Below are 23,523 nucleotides of genomic sequence, written 5' to 3' on the forward strand. Positions count from 1 at the left end.
TGACCACTCAAGACGTCACTTAGATGTGACTACTTAAACCATACAAATCAATTATCACAATAGTAACAACTTCTCATTATGCTTAAAAACCAATTGTATCACACAAAAAAATCATATGCACATACATTTTCAGTGCTTGAGGTTTACACTCCTTCTGATCTCCAATACATTTCAATTCAAAAGAAATGCATCAGACGCATCATTTACCAGTTACCCAAAATTCACATTTCCCTAATCTTTCAATTAATCTAAAATAACAGGCTAAAATAGTTACTAAAAAACAAATAAATGCAATTGCCAGATAATCACAATTAAGCTACTGACTTTTTAGTGAATGAAAATCAAAGTAATGGTTATTGAGTGGGAGTTGGACATGGGTTTTAGGGTGTCCGTGGGAAAGTCAATTATGAACACAAAAGTGATGATTTTGGTGAGGTTGGCCATTGGGTTTTGGGGAGTTGCTGTCCATGTGCACAAAGTTTGCATGCAACTTACTTACGTGGTTGCTTAGGTGGAGTGTAGGGAGGTGACGAGAGGTTAAGTTGCTTGTGTTTAGGCGAGTTTTGATGTTATTGAGGCTTCTAAAGAATACCGAAAAGTTTTGAAATTTAATTGACGCAGACAAATGAAAGCAACACAATTTTTCCTTTCTCACTGAAATTGAAATAAAATGCAAAGTAGAGGTCAAAAGCTTTAAAACAAAAATATAACAAGAATAATCAGAACACCTTTTTAGTGTTGTTTAAATACAAATGGACAATACTTAGCAGTTAGCAGTGTTATTTGAATGCTTCATAGCTATTTCAAGAGTCCATAAGACGATCCATGACCAATTTGACAACTGTAGGAGCGTCAACTGTTACAGCTACCTTTACGGATGGCTTATTGGACCATTCATTGATTTCACCAAACCTGGTTTATTAGAAACAGAGAAAAGGTATACATGTGAGAAGCCGAACAATGAATGGATTGCAAAAGTTGACAATGAGATTGAAATACAAAGCGAAGAAAAGGTATAATTAGTTTATTACGGAAGACGTTTGTGTGTAACTCCATTTCATATATTATCCATTACATTTTCATTGTTGAGGGGCATAAAACAAATGATACCCTCTACTTGGTCCTCCAAAGATTACCATGCTATCACATTATTTCTTTAAAAAAATTGTGACTAAATTATTCCCTAAAAAATCTAAAACACCACTATTTTCGTCCTTTCGAAAGACTAAAGTGATGACACGGGCTAATTTGATATTTGAATCACTGAAGGGTTGATTTGATGACAGGAGTCTTTGGATGACTAATATGGTCACATTTTGAGGATCAAATAAAGGGTTCCTTAAAAAAAATGGCAGTGAAAAGGAAAAGGAAAAGAAGACATAAGTATTAACAACAAAGTTGTCTCTAAATCTTATGTTTTACATCTATTTTGGGAAGAAAAAGGAAGAGAGAAGAGACAAGGTGAATTTCTCTCTTCTCTTTTACCAAAAAGAGATGTATAGACAAAAAGTGTAGGAAATGAGATGGTAGAATGTCATGGTTTATATAATAGCTCAAAATTTTTTGAGCCTTTATAATTTAAAATAGGCTTTATTAGTTCTTATATTTATCTTTCTAAATCAGTTTTAGTTCTTATAATTTAAGATAGGTCTTTTTAGTTCTCATATTTATAGTTATTTAATTATTTTAGTCTCTGTTATTAATTTTTTTTATAACGTTGACTCTTTCATATTGACAGGACATAAATATTACTTCAACTTTCTAATGTTGAGTTTATTTTACTAAAGTTACTATAATCTCTCGACGCTTCATATCTCTCTTATACCATTACTTACGACTTTCATTGTTAAGATACTACTATTTTTACCTTAAAAAAATTAAAGACCTCTATTACATCAACATAAAAAAGATAATGTTATAAAAAAAATTAATGATGAAGACTAAAAAGATTAAAAAACTACAAGGACAGGACTAAAAAGATTTATTTTAAACTATAGAGACTAAAAATGATTGAAAAAGATAAGTATAAAAATTAAAAATGTCTATTTTAAATTACTAGAACTAAAAAGTAAAGTGAAACTTTAGGGAAATTTTTTTTTCAACCTATATATTAATTAAAAGGTGCATAATAGTACAAGTGATGTATTAATAGTATATGGGCTTGTTTGGATAAGTTTTTCTAAAAGTACTTATGAGAAATAAAAATATAGGAAGAAATAGTTTATGCATAAATTAAAAAACAAGATTTTTGATAAATTAATAAGAGAGAGTTTCTACAAATTAACTTATACATATAATTTTAATTTATGAAGAGACTTATTTTATTTTTCTTCTTATTTTTCTCTCCTAAAAGTATTTCTAGAGAAGTTTATTTAAATATGTCCTAAAGATGAAAACGGGCACATATATCTAACAAGTATAGCATCTAATTTGGGTTACTACAAATAACTATTTAATAAAAAAAATATTTCCTGCAATCCTCGACAAAAGAAATCTTGACTGATGATACTTTGGACGAGATTTACACCAATGGGACCAATAAGCTGTAATGGCATCGTCTCAGACACTCACATGCCCCAAGTTCTCTTGACCTTAGTTCATTGTACTAGAGTAGAACTCTTGGACTTCAAAAGCATAATATCAAGTGCATAAATGCAACAAATTAGAAACAAGAATGGAAATGCTAATTATGCAAGGTCCAAAACCCTTGTGAATTAAAGGTTTTGAATTATGTTTTGATGATTAAAACTAAATTGAAAATGTTATTATTTTTTTGTAACACAGAATGTTTTGATTTGGTGTTGTGAGTTTATGTTATGCTCTGAAGCGTAGATCCTTGGATTGAAATGAGAAGGATCAAGAGTAAACAGATCAGTACCAGAGAAGAAGTATTAGAACAAAGGCTTACAGCATGAGAAGACTTCTCCTGAAAACTACGAATAGAGGCTTAAAAAGTAATGCTACAAGCTCAAGAGAATACTGGTGATAGAACACAGATGGGGGTAGAAGAGCAAGGCTTCAGCATAATAGAGAAATTGATTTGTGCACTATTCTGTTGTTCTTGAGAAAAAGTTTCAGGACGAAATGCAATACAGTACTATCCTAACAGACTATTTTGCACGATTTTAAAAAAAAATGAGAATTGTCGACAAAGTATGCATTAGCATACAGACAAATATAGATAACTTAAATTAGAGATAGTCCTCTAGTGGTTTCTACCTTTTTTGTTTGTTGTAGAGTAATGTGAGTCCCCTTGTAATGCCACACGTTTGGACTCTGACAATACCCTCTATGCACGTTATAAGTGAAGGATTAACAGCTGCAAGAAGTGCAGTTGGGTCATGAAGGTAAACCCCTGTATACAAAATAACTACAATTAGTAATTTAGATTATTAGGTCTCTACCAATACTTATCGCACTATGAAGACAAACCTTTGGTATTGTATGCCTCCTGATGGTAAGAGAAATATACATCTAAGATTTTGTTCAAGTATTGAGCAAATTTTCCATTTGAACTTGCCAATTTTTCTCGATCAGAACCTAGTCATGTTTTTTTAGTAAACCAAAACAGTTGTGAGTTTGGTGCCTGAGGAAGTTAAATGGCATGTACAATAATTAAAATAGAATCATGATCATGCTATTTAACTGATGTCAACTTCTCTTCAATATTACAAGAGTGCAAATATGAGACACAAAAGTAACAACAAATTTTGAGTGGGTTTCAGAAAACCATGGTTTCCAAATACTAGTATTACGGATGAATATAAAATCATTCAAGAAACTTCACCAATCAGTTTAAACTTCTGAGAGAGTTGGTCATTAACGATTATCAGGCAGAAAAAATCAGAGGTTATTGAAGTTATACGCAGTTTTTGAACTGTCTTTGTCAATCCAAAATACAGTGATATTTCCGTGTGTCTGCATTCAAAAAAAGCGTCAACCAAGAGACCCTACTAAGTGGCTATAACGTGAAAAAAGAATGGATACTATCTAACCTCAGTAAATAAGTATAAAATGGAGTCCTATAAGACATGTGCAAAATTAATTGATTGTTACACCTTACAGAAGAAAGTTGTTAATAGATAGATTCAGGGTAAACATAACATGTTTCAATAGAAAAAATTCTCATCTCCACTCGCCATTTTGTTTTAAAAACATTTTTGGGGTGTGGTAGACAGTAAATGAACAATTTAGTAATCTATTGCCCTAGTTATCCAACAACATTTCTAAGGGTTCGAGTTGAGCTGAAAAATTTAAAAGAGGGAATTTATTAAATAAATAATTAAAAACATTCTTATAAAATATTGCTAGATCAGCTATTCAGAAATTCTGAAAGAAAAATCAAATAAAATTACTTTAACATTTGAAGAAATAGTAAACCATACAAAATTTATCAAAGGAAATATATCCATTTAAGACAAAATGTCTACATAACTGTAGCAAAAAGGAGATCAAAGGAATTTGTCAAAGGGTACCTGTCAGTATAACTTGGTGTGTAACATTTATCCCCACTGCAAGTACATCTGCTCCACTTGTGAATACAACGTCTGCAGCATCTGGATCACCGAATATCTGGAACCAAATCCAACCAAAGAGATAGACAGATTGTGTTGTGAATGATATAATATTTAATGGAAGTTATATCAATAATTTGAATACAGGATGGAAACACTCACATTGGCTTCAGCAGCTGGATTCACATTGCCATTTACTGCAAAAGCCCCACCAAGAAGAACAATCTGCCCAATGTTCTTAGCAAATTCCGGATCCAGCTGTATAGCCTGCAAAAATATAATATTGCTATGAAAACGGTATGAATGATAACTTGAAAATGCCATATTGGGAAATTGTACTATATCATACCAAAGCAATATTTGTAAGAGGGCCCAATGCCACTACAGTGACTTTTCCAGGGTTAACTTTTGCTTGGTGAACCAAAAAAGCAGCAGCAGATTCTTCAAGGGGCTTACCCTTGGGTGAAGGAAAATTTTGGTTGCCAAGTCCATCTGTCCCATGGACAAAATCTGCAATGCGAAGTTTTGTTCCTTTCTGCATAAACAGACAAGGATTACAATAATTGGAGGAGTCAAATGTGAGGGAACACTGAAGAAGCAGAACTTTTAATTTCAAACCGAAAATTCTGTTTAATTAGGTTTTTCTTTGAGGTGATAAGCTACAATGCATTTGAATGAAATAAACAAATTTAAATAGACAGCAAAAATATATTATTTATCGCAAGTACAAATAAAATTTTGTGATCATTCAGGTTGAAATGAGGAAAATATTCAAAATAATAGCATGATGAGTGTATAAATTATTATTTTGTGCCTCACTGAAATTTCAAGTGTGCTGAAAATGTAATATAAATAGTATAAAGTATCCAATTATATGATTATTGTATAGGGATTCAGATAAAGATCAAATATACTAATTAGTTCTAAATACTCATGTGACATTCATAGCAATTTCCGAAAGAAAAAAAACAAATAAATAAATAAAGGGAAGAAAGGAAGTTAACAATTAAAGTTGTGATAGGTCTGACAGACTTACAGTTAATGTCACATGAGATCCTTCTGCCACGGGTATATCTTCTCTCCCAGCAACCTCCAACTGCATATGCAAGTTATGAAGGAGGCTTTTTTATCATGAATAAGTGAAGGGTGAATGAACTTCATTAACCAGAGAAAACAAATACTTTTGAGAAACAATCCAACTATTTTTACCAAGTGCAAGGCATTTCTAGTTGCCAGAGTGGTGTAAACATTTCCATAGATGGTTGTGAGTCCAATAATTTCAACCTCGGGTGATCGTAAAGCAAGGAATATTGCCATAGCATCATCTGCAGAAAACAGTTGCGATGCTCAGAGAAACAAGGAATTGGAAAAATCAAGCAGACCAAGTGTCCAATTGATAAAAAAAATTAAGAATAAAAAATTTAAGTTAAAGCTTGATTTGAGAGCAAAAGCAAAAGCAAAGAAACAGAAACTTCTGATAGATTCGGATTACCACGATACAACGAAACAAAATAAATTGAAATCCAGATATGTCATATGTATGTTACCGATGCCAGGGTCGGTATCAATTATGATCTTCTTTGGTTCTGTATCGGCTGCCATATTTACAAAAGATGAGAGATGACTTGACTTCTCTTCTTTCCGAACCAAATCAGAATTGGAATTGATATTGTTATCGGAGTGGAGAATCAGAAGACATCTAAATTGGCTTTTTGACTTACATTGCTTATTGTTTCTAATTAATTAACTAATTACAACGCATTCCACGTGCGCTGCGCTTGTTTGATCCTTATGGTTAGTTTATTGCTTTATTATAACTGGCAGCAAAAAAAAGTCATGTTTTAGAAATTATAAATAAAATAAAAAATAAGTTAAATAGGTAATTATGATTGATTACTTAAAAAAAATACTAACGATCATTTTTTTAATAATTATATCACTATATAATAGATAAAGATTTATAATAGATATAAATATTTTATATTTTATACCACTACGAGCCATCAACATGATATTTAAAAATCAAGATGAAGTAACCTTTGGTAGTATCGTAAAAAGAAAAAGAAAAAGAAAACCTTTGGTAGCATATTATGGGTTTTGTAGCGAAACTCGAGGGAGAACAGTGCTGACACTTTACTCTTTAAACTACATCAAAATGCTATGTGATCTGGCCATCTACCAAACTTTTATATGTCACCTATCCAAGAAAAAATAATGGATGAAATGTAGAATTTAGAATTACCATTTTTAGTGTATAAGATTAATCCTTCTTTCAAGTGGTTCACAGTGAAGAAATTAAAAAATACATTTTGTGAATGTGACCAATTATTTTAAGTTCTAGAATAAATTTATAAGAATAATAAATGGTCCAAATTTAAAATTTGATTTTAATAATAAATTTTTTGTAATTGTATTAATTTTATTTTCGTAAGAGAAATGTCCATTTTATCCTAAGAATTATTAGGCACTGCATCTTCTTCTCAGAGGTTTTCATCTTGATGAAGACTTCATAGCTTGACATGGCGTGTCTTGAACCTGTTCTTACCTGAGATCGGTGTGGAGACGATCTTTGGGCAAAATCGGCGAGCCTCTTCTGCTTGGTACGTCGGCTGTTTTGAGATGGGGTTGGTACCTGTAAAAGAGACTCCAATGCTTAAATTAGTCTTTTGTGGGTGTATGAATCTCATATATATAATGCACGTACCTTGATGTAGATTAGGGTTTTTTCCCTGACTGATAGTGGGATCGGTTATGATTTGATAAGATTGAGATCTTATCAGTTTATCTTATCAATTGGAGAGTGGGCTGACTTGATAAGTCGATGTGGCCCGACTTCTTCAATACTGAGGTGGGCCCTGATACTGATATTGGTGGTACACTAGCCCCCCGAGCTCCGAGTGCTATTAGATGAGGAGTTAGTGCCGAAGTGGGGTAATACACTAACCCCCCAAGCTCCGAGTGCTATTAGCCGAGGAGTTAGTGCCGAGGTCGGTTGAGGGTCGTGACTCTTCATTTCCGCCTTTTGGGCCGAGGGCCACATGTTATATGAGTGTCGCCTCGTTTCGCGAACAGAGGCGACTGTAATAAAGAGTGACGACCCATAATGATGAGGTGCACCTTGCCATTATGACGCTGTATTTAATGATTTTTCTTCTTTGTCGTTTTTCGCTTTAAACGTTGGTTTCCCTCCTTATTTCCTTATAGCTTTTTCATTTGTCTCTCTAGTTCCTCGTTTGTCAGTTCTTTTATCCTCTCTGTCGTCCCCATTGTCTAGTTTCGGTAGCGCTTTCTTCGCCTGTCGTCGTTGTTTACGAGTATTCGAGGGTCAGTTCTAGAAGCATCAGGTATTTCTCCTTGCCCCCTTTTTGTTAGTTGTGTTTTGAACAATGGCTGGCGAGGGAGAGGGGGGTTCTGTCCCCCCTAAAGCTACCCTTGGGAAGGCCAAGGGAAAGGCCAAGGTGCGTGGGGATACAGTGGTGGTCGTCGAGGAAATGGTTGCTGTTGGTGATGATAAGAAGAAGAGGGGGGAACAACCCCAAGGATTTGCACCCCCAATCTCCATTCCGGGGTACGAGTGGGTTAGGGGGGATGTGGGGGAATTCGAGAGTAGGTTTAGAACCTTTCTCGAAGTGAACGCTCTGTCGAAGTCGCTGACGATTTGCAAGTCGCCTGTTTCCAAGCTCATCCGGGTTGAGCCTTGCAAACTAGTGAGCATGTGTATATGGTGGGTACTGTGAATACTCTATTTTTTTTGCATGTATCGTTGCCTTTTTAGGGACACTTGGAATTTACTCATTGGATTTTTTAGATCTAGTTATCTCCTATATGTCTCAAACATGTCACATGGCTTGTTTATAACCTATTTTGTAGACACTTTGAGTTTTATATAAAATTGGCCAAAATTTTATCTCTAATTTTCTCTCTCAAAGCTTGTTTCTCTCTTTGAAATTATTCATTTTCTTTTTGTCCTCTTTTGAGTGTGGTGAGAAATTGAAAAATCTTATCATTCTTCAAGAGTGTGGTGCCACAAAGGAGAACCTTTACATCATCTTCTATGGTGAAATGGCTTCTAACTTTCATGGATGTTATTGAAGAAGCTTAAAGGAGTCCAAGAAGTAAAGATCCTTTCCTTATAAGCTTGAATGAGAAGCTACATCAATCTGGTCTCTTGTAAGGTTTCCATCAAGCTTACTATTAAGAGCTCCTACTCTTAGTGCTTCCTTATGTACCTGAACGAAAGTTTCTTGTAATTGATCATAATCAGGATTAGAATAAAAATCATAATCACTTACATTGCTTTATTGTTCCACTCAACCATCAAGCATAAGCTAGCTTCTTTATTTTCTGATGTGTCACTTGAAAAACTTGAGTCATTGTCATCCTATGCTATGTAATATTTCTTTCCTTTATCTTACCTTTTTCTTTTTCTATCCTCTTGTAGTTTCTTTAGGTAGATAGGATAATTAGCTTTGATATGTCCTTATTTTCCACACACAAAGCAAGTGTATTGAACAACATTTCCTTCATCATTTTTACTATTCCTCTTGAAGTTTTGAGCTGATTTTTTCTTCTTTCTCAAAAACTTCTTGAATTTCCTCACTATGAAGTTGAAATGTTCCATATTCGAATCTTTAGAACTTGAATCTTTAGCAATTTTATTTCCTTTTTTGGAGGTAAAAGCCTTCAATGAGACTCTTTTTCTTTCTTGTCCAACTACTCATTTTCTTCAAATATATGTAGTTTTTGCTCATGCTCCCTCAACTTACCAAAGAGAGTAGCTAATGTGATTAAAGTCAAGTCCTTTGACTCTTTAATAGTTGTCACTTGGCTTGCCATGATCTATCCAAACATCACAGTACTTATGAGATTCAGCTCCTCCTCCTCAATTTTTTTCCAAGGTCAATAAGGTGATTTATAAGGTGCATAAAACGTTTTCAAAAATCAAAATACTTTCACCTTATTTCATACGCAACAGTTCATATTCTCTATTTAGTGTGTGTTTCCTAGATGTCTTAACATCACTAGTTTTCTCATTTGTCAATTGCAAAGTGTCCCATATTTCCTTAGAAGATTTACATTGAGAAACTCTAAAGAATTCATCATGAGATAATGTAGATGTAATGATGTTTTTATCTGTATAATCATATTGTGCTCTTATATTTCCATCATTACTTCACTTACTCCAATATTTTTCTTTCTTCTCACCCTTTTCTTCGCTCATAAGAATATATGGCTCATTCTCAATAGCATCCCATATGGCTATATCAAATGCTTCAATAAAAATTTCATTCTTATTTTCCAATATACATAATTTTTACCATTGAAAATATGAGGTCTATGTATTGAAACTCCCTTACCATATGGAAAATTATTCCTAACAATTTTAAATACACTTGATTAATTTTCAAGAACCTTGTTCTAGATACTAATTGTTAGAAAAGATAGTTTAACCAAGAGGGGGTGCATTGATTATTAAAATTTCTTCTTGAATCTTTTTGGTTTTATAAAACTTTTCTAAAACTTTCCAAAAAAGTATATTGATATATAGTTGTATATAGGATATGATGTTGAGACATTAAGCAAAATAAAAATTACTTAGTTCTATATGCAATGTTCATGTTTCATGTCACATAACATCAAGCACAAAATTAGATTTGCAAGAATGTAAAGATAAGTATATGGATAGAGAAAAATAATCAACCAAATCATACTAATTTAGTCACATCTATTTGTGACCTACATCTAGTTCCCAATCAATCCCATTGAGATTTTTTCATTACTTTAATGTCAAAAGTTTTACAATGACAACACCACTTGTAATACACTTCTACAATATTAAGAAACCACTTTTTACACCCTAATAAACACTTACTTGTAGTAGCCCACCACGAGATTCTTTATTTCCAAAGAAACCTACTTAAGAAAACAAGTTATAGAGATTAAAGAACAATTTCATCTAATGTATATAACATATTGGAGTAGGTAAATCAAATCATTGTAGCTTATCCTATAACTTCATGAAGATGATGATCAATTCAATTCTTGAATTCTTTCTTGAGGTTCCCACAAAGGGTATTAAACCACTTCTTGCAAAAAGAAACATTTTTCAAAAGAGTATTTTTCAAAATAATATCACAAAGATTCAAGTATCTCTATTTTGAATGTGAAAAATGACATAAAGTTTTTTGATAGAAATAATTGATTATTTACGTAAATAATCAATTATTTTGTTTTTGATAGATCAATTTTTGTATATCTTTCTATGCATTATTTTTGGTTTTTTTGAATTTTGTTAGTATCATATTGTGATATATTAGTTTTGATTTGTTCTAGTGAATAATTTTGTTCTTTGTAGTAAATTTTAGTTAATTCCTGTAATTTTTTTTTCTATTTTGGCATTATTTCTTGTGTAGGTCATATCTAGAGATCCCAACATTGTGTTTGGACATTCTTGGTGACCTAGTGTTAAGTCAGACGAAGCGAAATTCGCAATTCCCACTAAGGTTTTGAATATGACAAATATAATATATATTGTTATTACTAACTTGTGCATTAGTGTTTCAGTCGGAAAAAGAAAAGTTTAAACAGTGGAATATGTTCAAGCACAATCTGGCTAGAAAAAATATCAGACGATAGAAAAGCCAGCGTCAAGGCTAAGGTTAATTCAGGCTCAAATCAGATACAAAGTTTATCAAATAGAAGCCTTAGGCATCAAATGAAAATTGGACAATATATTGACATCAATGTCCAAGACATCGACATCGACATGAAGTGACCATCAGGAAAAATCAATATAAAAGACGAAGTTATCACTTCCACACTTAGACAAAAAGAAGCGTCAAGATCAGATGTAACATCTAGTAGCCAGACGATGTCGTGAATGCTGAAGCTAGGGGTGGGCATGGATCAGTTTTTAAAAACCAATCCAAACCAATCTGATCCGCTTTTAAATGGATTGGTTTAGTAGATTCTGATCCGATCCGGTTTACTGATCCGATTTTGAACCGAACCTAATTAATGGATCAGTTTCGAACCAATTTAGATCCAGATTTATGGATTAATCCATTTTCAAAATGGATCGGATAAAAAACCGGTTTAAAACCGGTTTTTTGAAACCAGTTTTTAAAACAGATTTTTGAACTAGATTTTTTTAACCAATTTTTTGAACCATATTTTTTAACCAGTTTTTTAAAACAGATTTTTGAACTAGATTTTTCAACCAATTTTTTGAACCAGATTTTTGAACCAGTTTTTTAAAATAGATTTTTGAACTAGATTTTTTAAACCAATTTTTGTAACTAGATTTATTAACCAATTTTTTAAAACAGATTTTTGAACCAGATTTTTTAAACCAATTTTTTGAACCAGTTTTTTAAAACAAATTTTTGAACTAGATTTTTTAAACCAATTTTTTGAACCAGATTTATTAACCAGTTTTAAACTATAATAATAAGAAATTTATATTGTATATAACTGCCAAAATCTTCTTATGACGAAAGGCATTAGAAGAGATTAATCTGGAGATGGATTTTGCCTTTGATGACCAGGATTTGGAATTCTACACCAAACTCTTCAGGGAAGACATTAAGCGCAATCCAACAAATGTGGAGTTGTTTTATATTGCGCAGTCCAACAGTGAGCACAACAGACACTGGTTTTTTTCTGGAAAGATTTTCATTGATGGACAGCTTATGAGTAGAACTCAGTTATTGGCTTTAAGGATAACTCGAGTGCAATAAGAGGTTTCCCAATAAAATATCCTTTATTGCAGGCTATATATCCTTTTAAGTCAAATCAAAATATCCACTAAGTAATCACTATGATCATATTATATCTACCAAAATATCTACTAATTAAGTCAAAAGCAACATAAGCCACAACAAGAATTACAATGTCCAAATTATATCATTAACTAAATAATCCATCTTCAATCATCTCCAAGTGTAAAAGTGGAGGCTGAATAAGTAATATCTGGTGGGGAAATAATTGCTGCAAAATAAAAAAAAAGTTATCAATTATTGATCAAATTATAATAAGTATATAATACAATAATGCAGTATAAAATAGATCTAGCTTGTTACTTTGTTCAAATTTCTCCAACTCTTCAAAATCCCCATTTTCATTTGAAAACAATTGTAGTTGTGTTCTTTTAAGCCAATCTTGTGTGCAAATAAGTGCTTCTACCATTCTAGGTGTAAGAGAACTACGATATGGATCAAGAACTCTTCCTCCAGTACTAAAGGCAGATTCAGAGGCCACTGTAGAAACAGGTATAGCAAGCAAATCTCTAGCCATTTTTGAAAGAATTGGAAATCTACCCGAGTTGAGCTTCCACCAATTCAAAATATCCAAATCTACGTAACTCTCTTCTAAGGCTTCCTCCAAGTATTTGCTTAATTCAAATTTATTAGAGCTAGTTCTTTAAAAAAAAAAATGGTTATAACCATAAGGGTCATCACTACCTCCTTCATTGAATCAAGCTTCTTGTGAGTTAACTTCTATTTCATCTCTTCCACCATTATACTCTTGAAAAAGTAATTTCAAACTAGACTCCACCTTTTCTTTTAAACTAGATGCCACCTCACCATCAAAATTTTGACTAATCAACCAATGCATGAACTGTAATTTGTATCCTGGATGCAACACAAGAGCAATAAGTAAAAACATATTTAGACGATCAGCATTGCCCCAATACTTATCATATTTCTTCTTCATATTTTCTGCCATAATGCATACATTTATATCCCTAGAATTGCACATTTGGATGATCTTCTTTCCAATTCCAAAGACTTTAAACATGTATATATTGCTAGTTACATAAACTGAGCCAGACATGCGCAAAGTAGCATCATTAAACAATTTCAGAAATGGTAGGATTGCACGCACAAATTCCCAATCAGCATATGAAGGAACACCTTTTACCTTTTCTAACTCTTCGATATACTTCTTATCTTGCATCTCAAGCTCTTCAAAAGCCTTGTGAAGTTTCAATGCAGCCTCTAACATTAAGTAGGTAGAATTCCATCTGGTTTCCACATCCAAGCAAACAAGGCCTTTGTATTCAATATTTTGTTTCTCAACACATGTCTTGAATTTAGCCAACCTAGAAGGGGAAGATCGTACATATTTTACAGCACCGCGAATTCTCAAAATAGCATCAATGTTATCCTTGAAACCTTCTTTCACAATCAAATTCAAAATATGGGCACAACAACGCATGTGAATATAATCTCCCTTCATAACCAAACTATTCTAAGAATTAACCTTTTTTTTAGATATTGGATTCCAACATCATTTGACGAGGCGTTATCAACTGTCAAAGTAAGAACACGATTCAACCCCCATTTACTCAAGCAATGTTCAACCTTTTTAGCCATGGTTTTTCCTGTGTGACTAGTGACTTGACAAAAGTTTAACACCTTCTTTTGCAGCTTCCAATTGTTGTCAATGAAATGAGCAGTCAAGCACATATAACTCAAATTTTGAGATGAAGTCCATGTGTCTGTGGTGAGGCAAACCCTTTGACAGTTTTGAGAAATAAATTCCTTCAAATTTTCTCTTTCACTATCCCAAAGTTTATAAATATCACGTGCTAGGGTAGTACGTGAGATGACATTAAGAGAGGGTGCTACAATGCTTAAAAACTCACGAAAATCTTCATGCTCGATACATCGAAATGGGAGCTCCATTGTCACAAACATTTTGACAATTGCAATTCTCAATGCTTGGTCAATTTTGGGCCTAGCCAATGAAGGGGAAGAAACCATGGTTCCAGATGAGTCTGATTTTTGCTTCTTGCTCAACATTTGATTTGATATACCCTTGCATCTACGTAAATGATTTCGCATAGAACTTTTTCCATTCTCAAACCTAATCAATGTACCACAATGGTTACATTTAGCTCTCTTATCTATGTTGGGCTTTGGCTCCTCATACATCAGATCGATTCTTACGCCCTTCAGAATCGTTAGGTGGTAACGTTTGTTCAGCTAAATGTTCTATAGTGTCAGAAACAAAAGTTTCATTTAGCTCAGCCATGTAGTTGTTCTACAATAGAAAAGAAAAATAGGATGTTAATTAATTGAGATCATAGAAAGGTATTACAAATGAAATTGAATAAAACATAACTTTTACAATAGAAAAGTAATCCACATGCTCATGGAATTGATGAACATTTGTCTTAATTATACCTAGTTTTCAAGAATCAAAGCATGCAGAAAAAAAAAAGTAGCAGTAAAGAATTTTAGTAAGGAATTGAGCTTAAATAGCAGGACGAGATAGAAAAGGTGCATTCAGATTTTTTAAGACCTTTAAATCTTAATACAGTAACATAAACATTCCTGAATTATTAAAGGATGTACTCTAGCAGCGAGTAACTTGGTAGAGGTGACGCTAAACCAGATAGAAATATGGATAAAAACCAATTCTTGACCCTTGCTACCCTTATTCTCTCAATTAATTTTGTTTTTTAGCATGAGATTTTATTTACATATGTTTCTTCCGTGCTTAGCTTTTATGTGAGAGGGAATATAAGAGAAATTTAATAAGTTATTCTAAGGCCCAACGGGGGGAGAGAGAGAAACAGAGAAGGGAAGGGATGTCTCCGACTGGATAGAAACATGAAAGGTACAAAACAAATATATAAACTTACAGGCAATATCAAAACCTTTTCAGGAAGATTTCAAAGTAGAACATGATTATACACTTGATAATTCTATGCTCTGTCCAACAGTGTAGTGACAATTGACATAAGACAAAGATTTACTAAAAGCTGGCTGCACTCCTATATTATATAAGTACATGGTAACATAATGTGACGACTTCTAGATAAAAGCAAGTAACTAGGAGATGTATATTATTGCATGTATGATTGGTTACTTATAGAAACTGATAAGATCCACATAACTAAAGCTAGTCATTTTAGTTAAGTGCTTAGGGCCTTATTCATACTTCCGATATTGGGCTCTAAGTCTCATGCCTTACAATTGAATTCTAAGATCCCACCTTTTACTAGCCTTGACAAACAATGCAATGCTAGCATCACCATACACACAATTCATTTGTAGCTAAGAGACAGGGTAGAAAGCTCAAATAACAATTGATAACAATTGAGAAAACCACATTACAAAATTAGCCATTATAATTAGATAACCGAAGGCCTTATAATCCCATATTTCCAATATAGAGCTCAAGTTCCAAATCTTGCAATTAGATCCTAACATAAGCTAACCATACAAACTCCCTCCTAATACTATGATTATTTACTTTTAAAGCCCAAGTCACTAGAAAGCATATATTTAAATGATTTCCATCATTCCATGTTTAAGAAGGAATAAAAAAGGAAACAAAAGGATTCAATTTACTTAAGAGACTACAAGAGTACCTGTCAGCAAATTGAACAAATCCACACCCTTTACCCACTGGAATTTTCACAGAGACAACCTCACCGAATTGCAAAAATGGTTGTCTGAGTTCCTCATCACTGATATCAGAATCAAGCCCTACAACAAATATCTACAACAGAGACCAGTTGCTGAGATATGAACAACAGAAGATGATTAACATGTAAAAATATATCTACACATACTGAAATTCCATGATAAATTTAGCATTGGGGAATATATAATATGACATGAAATGGGCAAGGGAATAGAAACCAAGAGCAAAAACAAGACAAATCTGCAATAAGCAACAACAGAAAAAGGTCCATTCAAGCTAAAACAACATATATGGCAAATAACCTATGAAGCAATAGCGTTCCGTGTTTGGATTTTCGCAGCAATAGTGTTCCGTATTTGGATTTTCGCAGCAATAGCGTTCCGCGTTTGGATTTTCGCAACAATAGCTCCGCGTTTGGTTAAAATCAGGGGTTTTAGGAATTAGGAATTTAGCACCGTGGAGTCGTGGACTCAGGACTGGGTAGGAGTCAGAGATTTGGATTGTGTAACTTGCGTTCCGTGTTTCGGTGTTTGGTTAAAATGGACTTTTTAAACCGTTTTTGATCCGATCCATTTTAAATAAAATGGTTCAGTTAATTAGTTTTTTCAAAACCGGTTTGGTTCGGATATTTCTTGTTTGGATCGGTTATTTTTTGGATCAGTTCGGTTCAGTTTTAAATGGTTCGGTTTGGTTCAGTTTTTTTGCATAGCCCTAGTTGAAGCACATCTGACGTCCACTAATCACATTGAAAGGAATTTTACAAGAAACACAAGAGGACATAGTCATGAATAAAAAATTGTTCAAGAATGCATTCCCAAGTCAAAGCTGAGTGCGTCAGAGAAATGACACCTACTTTTCAGGAAAAGACAACACCGCAGCGGCTAAATTGATGAGAAGTACAAATATACGTAGATCATGATTAGAGTCAGATATCGAAGAAATCAACTACTCAGAGAGACTCCACGAATACAAGTAAACATTTAATGCAAAGATCAAATGCATTAAATGAGAAGATCTCCATGAACATGAACGAAGCCTTCATCTGCATCAACAAAAGATTACGCTCCAACGGATAAATTCAAATTCAAACAACGAAGGACAAGCCGTAAACCAACCACCTCTCTTCAAATGAGAGAAATATGACTACTGGAAGCAAAGAATGATTGCATTCTTTGATGCATGTCATATAGATATGTGGGACGTTGTTGAGCAAGGAAACTACATTCCCCTAGATCAAGCCGGAAACAAGAAACCCAGAGCACAATGGACTGAAGAGCAAAAGCAAAGATTCATGTTGAACTCCAAAGTGTAGACACCCAATTTCGTCTAGGGGCACACAAATAAGAAAATGGACCTACATAATGAAGGAAAGGAGCTCCCGAAGCAGGCAAACAACAAGACAGGATATCAGAAGGCCTAAAGGTCAAATAAGGTTGTTTTAGTAGCCCAGAACGGGCTGTTCCAGAATCGGAACGGGCCGTTCCAAACCTCAGAACGGGCCGTTCCAATGTGACTAAAACACCTAAAAGCCCAATATCGGAACGGGCCGTTCCAATACCGGAACGGGCCGTTCCAATATCAGAACGGGCCGTTCCAATACCAGAACGGGCCGTTCCGTTTTCAGAACGGGCCGTTCTGTTTTCAGAACAGGCTGTTCCAATACCAGAACGGGTCATTCCGTTTTCAGAACGGGCCGTTCCAGGGTGCTTAATTTGAACATATCGTTCGGATCCGGAATGGGCCGTTCCGAATCCAAAACGGGTCGTTCCGAATCCAGAACGGGCCGTTTCGGCCCACATCTGATGCCTATAAATTGAAGCCTCGGGCACAGTTCTCAGGGCGGCCAGAGAAATTTTGAATAAGACTCCTTTAAGCACGAAAATTCTCTATCTCTCTCCCTTCTATTGTATTTCTTGAGATTTGTGTCGCATCTCTTTTTTCTCTCTCCTTCCTATTGTATTTCTTGAGATCTGTGAGGCATATTGTAGTGTGAAAGGTCACCACAAAGCACCTTTTTCATATTTGAAGATTCAATAAAGCTCGTTCAAGAGGTATTTCAATCAATCTTCCTCTCTCTATTTTATTTTGTTATCTTTAATAAATATTGTTATATTAAAAGCAATCATGTAGACATTTTTGAGTTAATTGTATAATTTAAATTTCAAGCATGTAAATAAATGTATTAATAAAGGGGATTAAATATTTAAATTATTAATTCTCATCACGTTAACTTCATCATAGGGTACCGATTGAGGGCGTTGTAGGGGTGCTTAATACCTTCCCTACACGTAACCGACCCCGAACCCAATTCTAGTTATCAAGGCCATTATTGGATTTTTAAAAATCTTTTCTTTTTCCAATATTTTGAGTAAAATATTGGTGGCGACTCCATGAACTCATTTTTCAAAACCATTAATTAAGGATTAGTCTGGTATCCGGGCATTCCTTAATTAATGAGACTTTTAAAAGGATGTCTAAATCATATGTCGCGAGATCGAAAAAATTCGGGTTGCGACAGATGGCGACTCCACTGGGGACGTTTTAAGAGGGTCAGGCCCAAATAAATGATGAAGTTAGTAAAATAAGAATAAATAATTTAAATATTTCTCCCCTTTACCTTGTTTGTTTTCTTTATTTATCTTTGGTATCTGTTTGTTTATTTAAATTTCGCACATGTTTGGAATAAAAATTGTACACAAACCTTTGCACACAACAGTTCCCCCTACACCCAGGGGCATGAGGGTATTAAACATAGGGAGTGGTTGACGTACGACCGGCCCAAGTTTGGCCTTAGAGCCTGCGAGCCTTGTCGAAAATCACACTCAAGGTGATAACCGGTTACTCTAGCCTAAAATACTGCGACAGACCTTAGAGTTTGCCAGGTGACGGCGACAGAGATACTGGATCCCTATAATGGGGGCACCTTGGGGACCTTAAGACCAAAGTGAGGATAATTAGAACCGTCCTATATAATGCACTTTTCTTAATAGGGACCACAGACCATGGATTTATACGCGACTTCTTGTGCATTGTATGAGCATATGTTTGTTGCATTTTGTCTATTCAAACCATTCATTTATTTTTTATAATTCCCCTAAGGTAAAGAAAAACACAAAAAAATGCATTATCATGTGAGAGAAAACTTAGTGTGAAAATAAGATCTGTGAGAATCATACATCCCCTCTTTAAAAAGGGGGCATCATGCATTTTCCAAAAATAAAAAATATAATAAAATATAAAAGAGAGAGTAAAAAGGAGGGACATGCATACCACATACATTCCTATGATCACAAGGAGATTTCTCACAAAGACTGATGAACTCCAATTAGTGTGACCTTTGTTACATCATAAAAATTTACGAAAAGGGACACTTTGATCTCATGTTCAAAGGTGTGGCTACCAAGTCTTTGTTGAGAGACCTCCTTCATGCATTATCATTTAAATAAGCTTAATAGGAAATTTTGTCCCTTAAAGGTGGCTTTTCAACATTCCGTACTCACACGAGCTCAAAAGATAAAAGCTATGGAAGATCTAGAGGAAAGAAATCGTGTCCTCAATGAGGAGCTTGAACAACTCAAGGAACAAATGGCTAGAATGCTTGAGGCCATGAACAAATTGCAGCACGACAATACTACTAGCAACGTCGGTGACATCTCCAATGGTCATCTGAATGCCTTGGAAGAAAGACTGAGAGTTGTGGAAGGCCACAGTTTTGATGTTCAAGAGGCTGCGGATATGTGTTTGGTGCAAGACATCCAATTCCCTGCCAAATTCAAAATCCCTGACTTCCAAAAGTACACTGGAGCCAGTTGTCCAAAAGGACATCTAACAATGTATTGTAGGAAGATGGCAGCCTACGTGGACAATGAAAAGCTCCTGATACACTGCTTTCAGGAAAGCCTTTCAGATGTCGCTCTCAACTGGTACATGCAGTTGGATGGAGGGAAGATCCAAACATGGAAACAGTTAGCCGATGTTTTTCTTCGTCGATACAAGTATAACATCGACCTAATTCCTGATAGGTCTGATTTACAAAGCTTGAGCAAGAAGGGCGATGAGTCCTTCAAAACCTATGCACAGAGATGGAGAGAATTGGCTGCGCAAATAGAGCCTTCATTATCTGACAAGGAGATGGTGACAATGTTCATCAACTCTTTAAGTGGACCCTATTATGACAAGATGATAGGGAACACGTCGACCCTTTTTGCCGACATAGTCACCATAGGTGAAAGGGTTGAGCAAGGCTTAAAAAGCGGGAAGATAGGGAAGGCTTCGACAAGTTATGACCCTAGGAAGATCTATGAAAAGAAGAGGGAAGAAGGGGTCCACGCTGTCATCTTTACTCCAAAAAGTCAAGTCGCACCACAGACAAAGCCTAGAGACGACAAGGTAGTAGACAAAATCCCCATCACATACACAGAGCTACTACCCCAACTCCTAGAGGCTTCGATGATAGTCCGACTTCCTCCAATGAAGAAGATGGACCCTCCTTACCCGCCGTGGTACAAACCTGAGGAAAGATGTGACTATCACTCTAACTCTCCGGGGCACTCCGTGGAGCGATGCAAGGCCCTACAATTCCGCGTGCAAGGACTTGTAGACGCTGGGTGGTTGAAATTTGACACCAACACACCTAACATCGACAAGCACCCACTGCACAAGCATGACGAGGAATGACCTTGGAGTATAAGATTGAGAGATTACTAGAGTAGGGGGCTCTCTATTTTTTCAAAAAAATAAATAAGTAAATTTAAATTCATGCTCAAACTCATGACCTTCGCCCATGGTCACAAGTTCAAAATAAGGGCTTGTATAAGTTTTTACATCCATCAATAAGATATGTCATTTCTACAAATTTCTGTTTCATTCCCTTCTCCCTTTTATCACTAAAATCTAAAACCAATCATAGTGCCCAAATACCAAAAAAAAAATAAATATAGACATGACTAAAGATAATAAAATTAATCAAAGCTTCGAACATCTACGATGCATTATCTGAGTCTAAGGTAGATAAGGAGATCACTCCGTCGAAACATACAAGGATAAGAAAGTGATCAAATGCAAAATCGTAAGATTCTTACTACACAAGAGGAGTCTTACAAAAACATCAACTTAATTTGGCTGACAAAAGAAGAACAAATCTCGGTCCATGAAAGAACTCTCAACACCCGTAGGCCGGGGCAACATCTTTGTCCTCGGTGTATGGGACGGGGGCAGCGTTAGCGCAGATAGCAGGAGGTTTCGTTAAAGCAAAGAAGTGTCATGCCCCAAAGGCATCACTTGCAAAATACTGCTAGGATGAAAAACCAAAAATAGCGTCCTAGGCAAAAAAAAAAAAAAAAAAAGTTCCCGCTAGGATATGTCCTAGGCAAAAATTAGGGATAGAAAAAAATTATAAAAAAAAAATAGCGAGTGACGACTTTTCAAGTTGAAAAACCAAAGGCAGTTTGAATACTCCTGCAAAAGGCCAAAACTTTTGGAAGACTCTGCCCGAGACTCAGACATGTAGTCCAAGATAATTAGAAGAGTGATTATAATAATTATCCAAGGAAATGTTTGTTTAAAAACTTAAACACTGACTTACCTCAACCACCCATTCATTCTAAACCATCCTTTCTTTCATTTCTGTCTTATCCTATCCTAATGACATATTTTGTTGATGGTTGTCAAAATTTAAACATGTCCAAAAAATAACCCACCGGGATGAAAACCCGCAAAGGGCATCCTAGGAAAAATTAGGGCAAAAGAAAAGAGCATAAATACCCGCTAGGATACATCCTAGGCAAAAGTTAGGGTTTCTAAACAAAAAAAAAAAAAAAAAGCCCCAAGACGGTTCAATATATCAAACGGCCAATACAACTAAATGTCGTGCATCAGGCAGAGTAGTTTATTCGTGAGAAATAGAAAAGGGAAGTCACCTTCTAAAAAAAAAATCAACATACATTGCATGCATCCAAAAACATTTCACACACTTAGAAAACTTTCTTTATCCAAAGGGGATTATTCAAAAATAAATAAATAAATCTTGCATAAAATAAGCATTCAACATTTTAGCATCTCGACAAGAAAAGCCAAAAAAGGGCAACACAAATTCCAATTGACAGCATCTGAACAAAAAACAAAAGTAACTCAAATTAGAGGCATCAAAACACACCTCCTACCCAACATCCTTGGGGCAATATCTACCACAAGTCAAGCAAATCAATGAGGGCATCGACAGTTTCCTCAAAATACAACAAAGGTCTGGAGAGACTGTACTCGCATCTCAATCCGGTATACGACAAAGTCGTGAGGGAAAGGTCTGGAGAGACTGTACTCACCTCCTAATTCGGTATACGACAAAGCCGTGAAGGAAAGGTCTGGAGAGACTGTACTCGCATCCCAATCTGGTATACGACAAAATCGTGAGGGAAAAGTCTGGAGAGACTGTACTTGCATCCCAATCCGGTATACGACAAAGCCGTGAGGGAAAGGTCTGGAGAGACTGTACTCGCCTCCCAATTCGATATACGACAAAGCCGTGAGGGAAAGGTCTGGAGAGACCGTAGTCGCATCCCAACCCGGTATACGACAAAGCCGTGAGGGAAGCTGAGCTGCGAAAATACTCCCTCTTCAACAAAGCTACAAATAAAAGAACGCACTATCACAAGAGAAACAATGGAGCATCTACTTGAAAATCAAAGATTAGGTGTACAGTTCGTCATCCTTGCTACCCAATAGAGTATGCAACCAACACTCAACTGCTCTAAAAGGCAGGGACATGAGCAAGTACACCTATCCAAAAAAAGGAACGTAGAAGCGCCAACACCAAGGAGACGAGGAGGAGACCTGAACGAAATGTCTACGTCTTTACTTGCCTTTGGAAAAACAACACATAGCTACTCCAAAGGACAAGTAAAGAGGGGCAGCTGTAGACACCCAATTTCGTCCGGGGGCACAAAAACAAGAAAATCGACCTACATCATGAAAGAAAGGAGCTCCCGAAGCAGGCAAACAACAAGACATCAGAAGGCCTAAAGGTCAAATAAGGTTGTTTTAGTAGCCGGAACGGGCTGTTCCAAAATCGAAATGGGCCGTTCCAAACCTCGGAACGAGCCGTTCCAATATCAGAACGGGCCGTTTCAACGTGACTAAAAAACCTAAAAGCCCAATACCGGAACTGGCCGTTCCAATACCGGAACGGGCCGTTTCAATACCAGAACGGGCCGTTCCGTTTTCAGAACGGGCCGTTCCAATACCAGAACGGGTCGTTCCAGGGTGCTTAATTTGAACATAACGTTCGGATCTGGAACGGGCCGTTTCGAATCCAGAACGGGCCGTTCCGGCCCACATCTGATGCCTATAAATTGAAGCCTCGGGCACAGTTCTCAGGGCGGCCAGAGAAATTTCGAATAAGACTCCTTTGAGCACGAAAATTCTCTATCTCTCTCCCTTCTATTGTATTTCTTGAGATTTGTGTCGCATCTCTTTTTTCTCTCTCTTTCCTATTATATTTCTTGAGATCTGTGAGGCATATTGTAGTGTGAGAGGTCGCCACAAAGCATCTTTTTCATATTTGAAGATTCAATAA

At 35.4% G+C, this 23,523-nt stretch overlaps 3 protein-coding genes across 3 annotated transcripts; 1 reads left to right on the forward strand and 2 right to left on the reverse strand.

The window, feature by feature from the left end:
- Window positions 1–626: 626 nt before the first annotated feature.
- On the reverse strand, window positions 627–6,248 carry URH2 (uridine-ribohydrolase 2). The gene is made up of 9 exons (XM_020380237.3): window positions 6,062–6,248; window positions 5,724–5,839; window positions 5,551–5,610; window positions 4,864–5,049; window positions 4,677–4,781; window positions 4,476–4,572; window positions 3,433–3,540; window positions 3,220–3,355; window positions 627–912 (listed from the first exon to the last, which is right to left on the reverse strand). The coding sequence occupies exons 1-9, from the start codon at window positions 6,114–6,116 to the stop codon at window positions 804–806; spliced, it is 972 nt and encodes a 323-aa protein (XP_020235826.2). The 5' UTR covers window positions 6,117–6,248; the 3' UTR covers window positions 627–803.
- A 6,741-nt stretch (window positions 6,249–12,989) lies between these two features.
- On the reverse strand, window positions 12,990–13,733 carry LOC145953076 (zinc finger BED domain-containing protein RICESLEEPER 2-like). The gene has a single exon (XM_083066676.1). It carries the CDS (start codon window positions 13,731–13,733, stop codon window positions 12,990–12,992), a length of 744 nt encoding a protein of 247 aa, XP_082922802.1.
- Window positions 13,734–19,475: 5,742 nt separating this feature from the next.
- LOC145953077 (uncharacterized) lies at window positions 19,476–20,630 on the forward strand. The gene has a single exon (XM_083066677.1). The coding sequence runs from the start codon at window positions 19,476–19,478 to the stop codon at window positions 20,628–20,630; it is 1,155 nt and encodes a 384-aa protein (XP_082922803.1).
- The last annotated feature ends 2,893 nt before the right edge of the window (window positions 20,631–23,523 follow it).

The sequence above is a fragment of the Cajanus cajan genome, chromosome 11, assembly GCF_000230855.2.
Source record: "Cajanus cajan strain Asha chromosome 11, NIPB_CcT2T_4, whole genome shotgun sequence".
Classification (NCBI taxonomy): domain Eukaryota; kingdom Viridiplantae; phylum Streptophyta; class Magnoliopsida; order Fabales; family Fabaceae; genus Cajanus; species Cajanus cajan.

Excerpts from the sequence above, each read along its gene's own strand:
- URH2 (XM_020380237.3), bottom strand. The coding sequence starts at position 6,116 with ATGGCAGCCGATACAGAACCAAAGAAGATCATAATTGATACCGACCCT. Across the intron at positions 4,573-4,676 it reads ATCCAGCTGCTGAAGCCAAT|ATATTCGGTGATCCAGATGC; the intron begins GTGAGTGTTTCC and ends ATTTGGTTCCAG. Across the intron at positions 3,356-3,432 it reads GGAGGCATACAATACCAAAG|GGGTTTACCTTCATGACCCA; the intron begins GTTTGTCTTCAT and ends TTTTGTATACAG.
- LOC145953076 (XM_083066676.1), bottom strand. The coding sequence starts at position 13,733 with ATGCGTTGTTGTGCCCATATTTTGAATTTGATTGTGAAAGAAGGTTTC.
- LOC145953077 (XM_083066677.1), top strand. The coding sequence starts at position 19,476 with ATGGAAGATCTAGAGGAAAGAAATCGTGTCCTCAATGAGGAGCTTGAA.